This window comes from Athene cunicularia (assembly GCF_003259725.1).
Source record: "Athene cunicularia isolate RWA chromosome 6 unlocalized genomic scaffold, athCun1 chr6_part1, whole genome shotgun sequence".
Taxonomy (NCBI): Eukaryota; Metazoa; Chordata; class Aves; order Strigiformes; family Strigidae; genus Athene; species Athene cunicularia.
In genome coordinates, this window is record NW_020799105.1 from 12760421 (window position 1) to 12761690 (window position 1270).

General features: G+C 49.8%; 1 protein-coding gene across 1 annotated transcript in view; it reads left to right on the top strand.

Annotated features, from left to right (window-relative positions):
* Positions 1 to 473: 473 nt before the first annotated feature.
* NEURL1 (neuralized E3 ubiquitin protein ligase 1) overlaps positions 474 to 1270 on the top strand; it is a 100141-nt gene continuing 99344 nt past the window's right edge. The window contains exon 1 of the mRNA XM_026851605.1: positions 474 to 513. Within this exon, the coding sequence (XP_026707406.1) occupies positions 489 to 513 (25 nt within the window). The 5' untranslated portion in view covers positions 474 to 488. The remainder of the gene's footprint in view (positions 514 to 1270) is intronic.

Below are 1270 nucleotides of genomic sequence, written 5' to 3' on the forward strand. Positions count from 1 at the left end.
AAAAAAAAAAAAAAAAAAAAAGGAAGAATCTTCTGCCAAGAAGCTGCCGTAAGCTCTGCAGAGTGTGACTTTGGGCAGGGAGGAGCGGAGCGCTGCCTGCGTGCTGCTCAGCTAGGAAAGAGCTGCTGCTTGGCTCTGGGGTCCGGGTGCGTGTCTCCTCGGCTGGGCAGGCGGCAGCCAGCGGGTGAGCTGGTGGTGGTGCCCGCCTGCTGCTGGCGGGCTGGGGAGAGGCTCCTCTCGCAGGTTGGAAATGCTGGGCACAGCTTTCCTCACGCATGCAGCGTTAGTGCAAACACCCTGACTGTGCTTTACGGCTTGGGCTTTTTTTGCACTGCTTTTTTTTTTCTTTTTTTTTTTTCTTTTATTTTTTTTTTTTTCCAGAAGTGCTGAGACCTCAACACCCAGCCATCCTAAGCAATAATCCTTGCAACACAGGCAAGAGAAAATCTTATTTCCCATTTTTCCGGTGGCAGAGTCGAGGCAGTGGGATGGCAGGATTTGCCCAGCACCATGGTAAGAGTTGGGAGGCAGAGCTGCACTTGCGGCTGCATAAGTTTGACTCCCGCTCCTTTGCAGAGTGAAGAGCGACTGCGGCGTAGCATAAAGATGCATGAGCTAGTTTTAAATGATCCAACTGGGATATCCCATGGCCGGCTGTGGCAGCTCGGTGCCTGCTGTGTTAATTTACCCTTAGAGCAGTGGACAGAAGAGATGCCCGGAGATGTGTGTGCGGGCAGGGGCGTGCGGTGCTGGAGATGGAGAGGAGGGAACGAGCCAGCTCCTGCACGAACCGCAGGGTGCAGAGAGCAACCGAGGGACCAGCCCTGGCTGCGGCACCCAGCGCACCTCCCTGCACCACCCTTGGCATCCCCCTGCTTTAATAACACTGGCCATTATCCATCAGCAGAGGTAATGAGCTGGAGAGCAGGAGGCGTTGTATCTGGGCTGAGCGTGCAAGCCTCGCACAAAAGAGTTTACGGGGGGTAATGTTTTTATTATTACAGTCTGTAGTGAACCGTTCTGCATTTCAAGCACTTCTTCTTTGGCATTAAATAATTAATAATTAACCAGCAGAGGCCATATGAAGACTCTGGTGCGGTGATGTCTGGTAATAATTTTTTTAAACTTTTTTTTTTCTTTTTTTTCCCCCATTCTAATTTATTCCAGGGCTTTGCGCTAGGATACCGAACCACTGGGTAGCGAAAGTTTCAAATGGCTAAAGTAGTTTGATTTTATAAATGAGTCCTTACTTTTTTTTTTTTTTTTTCAG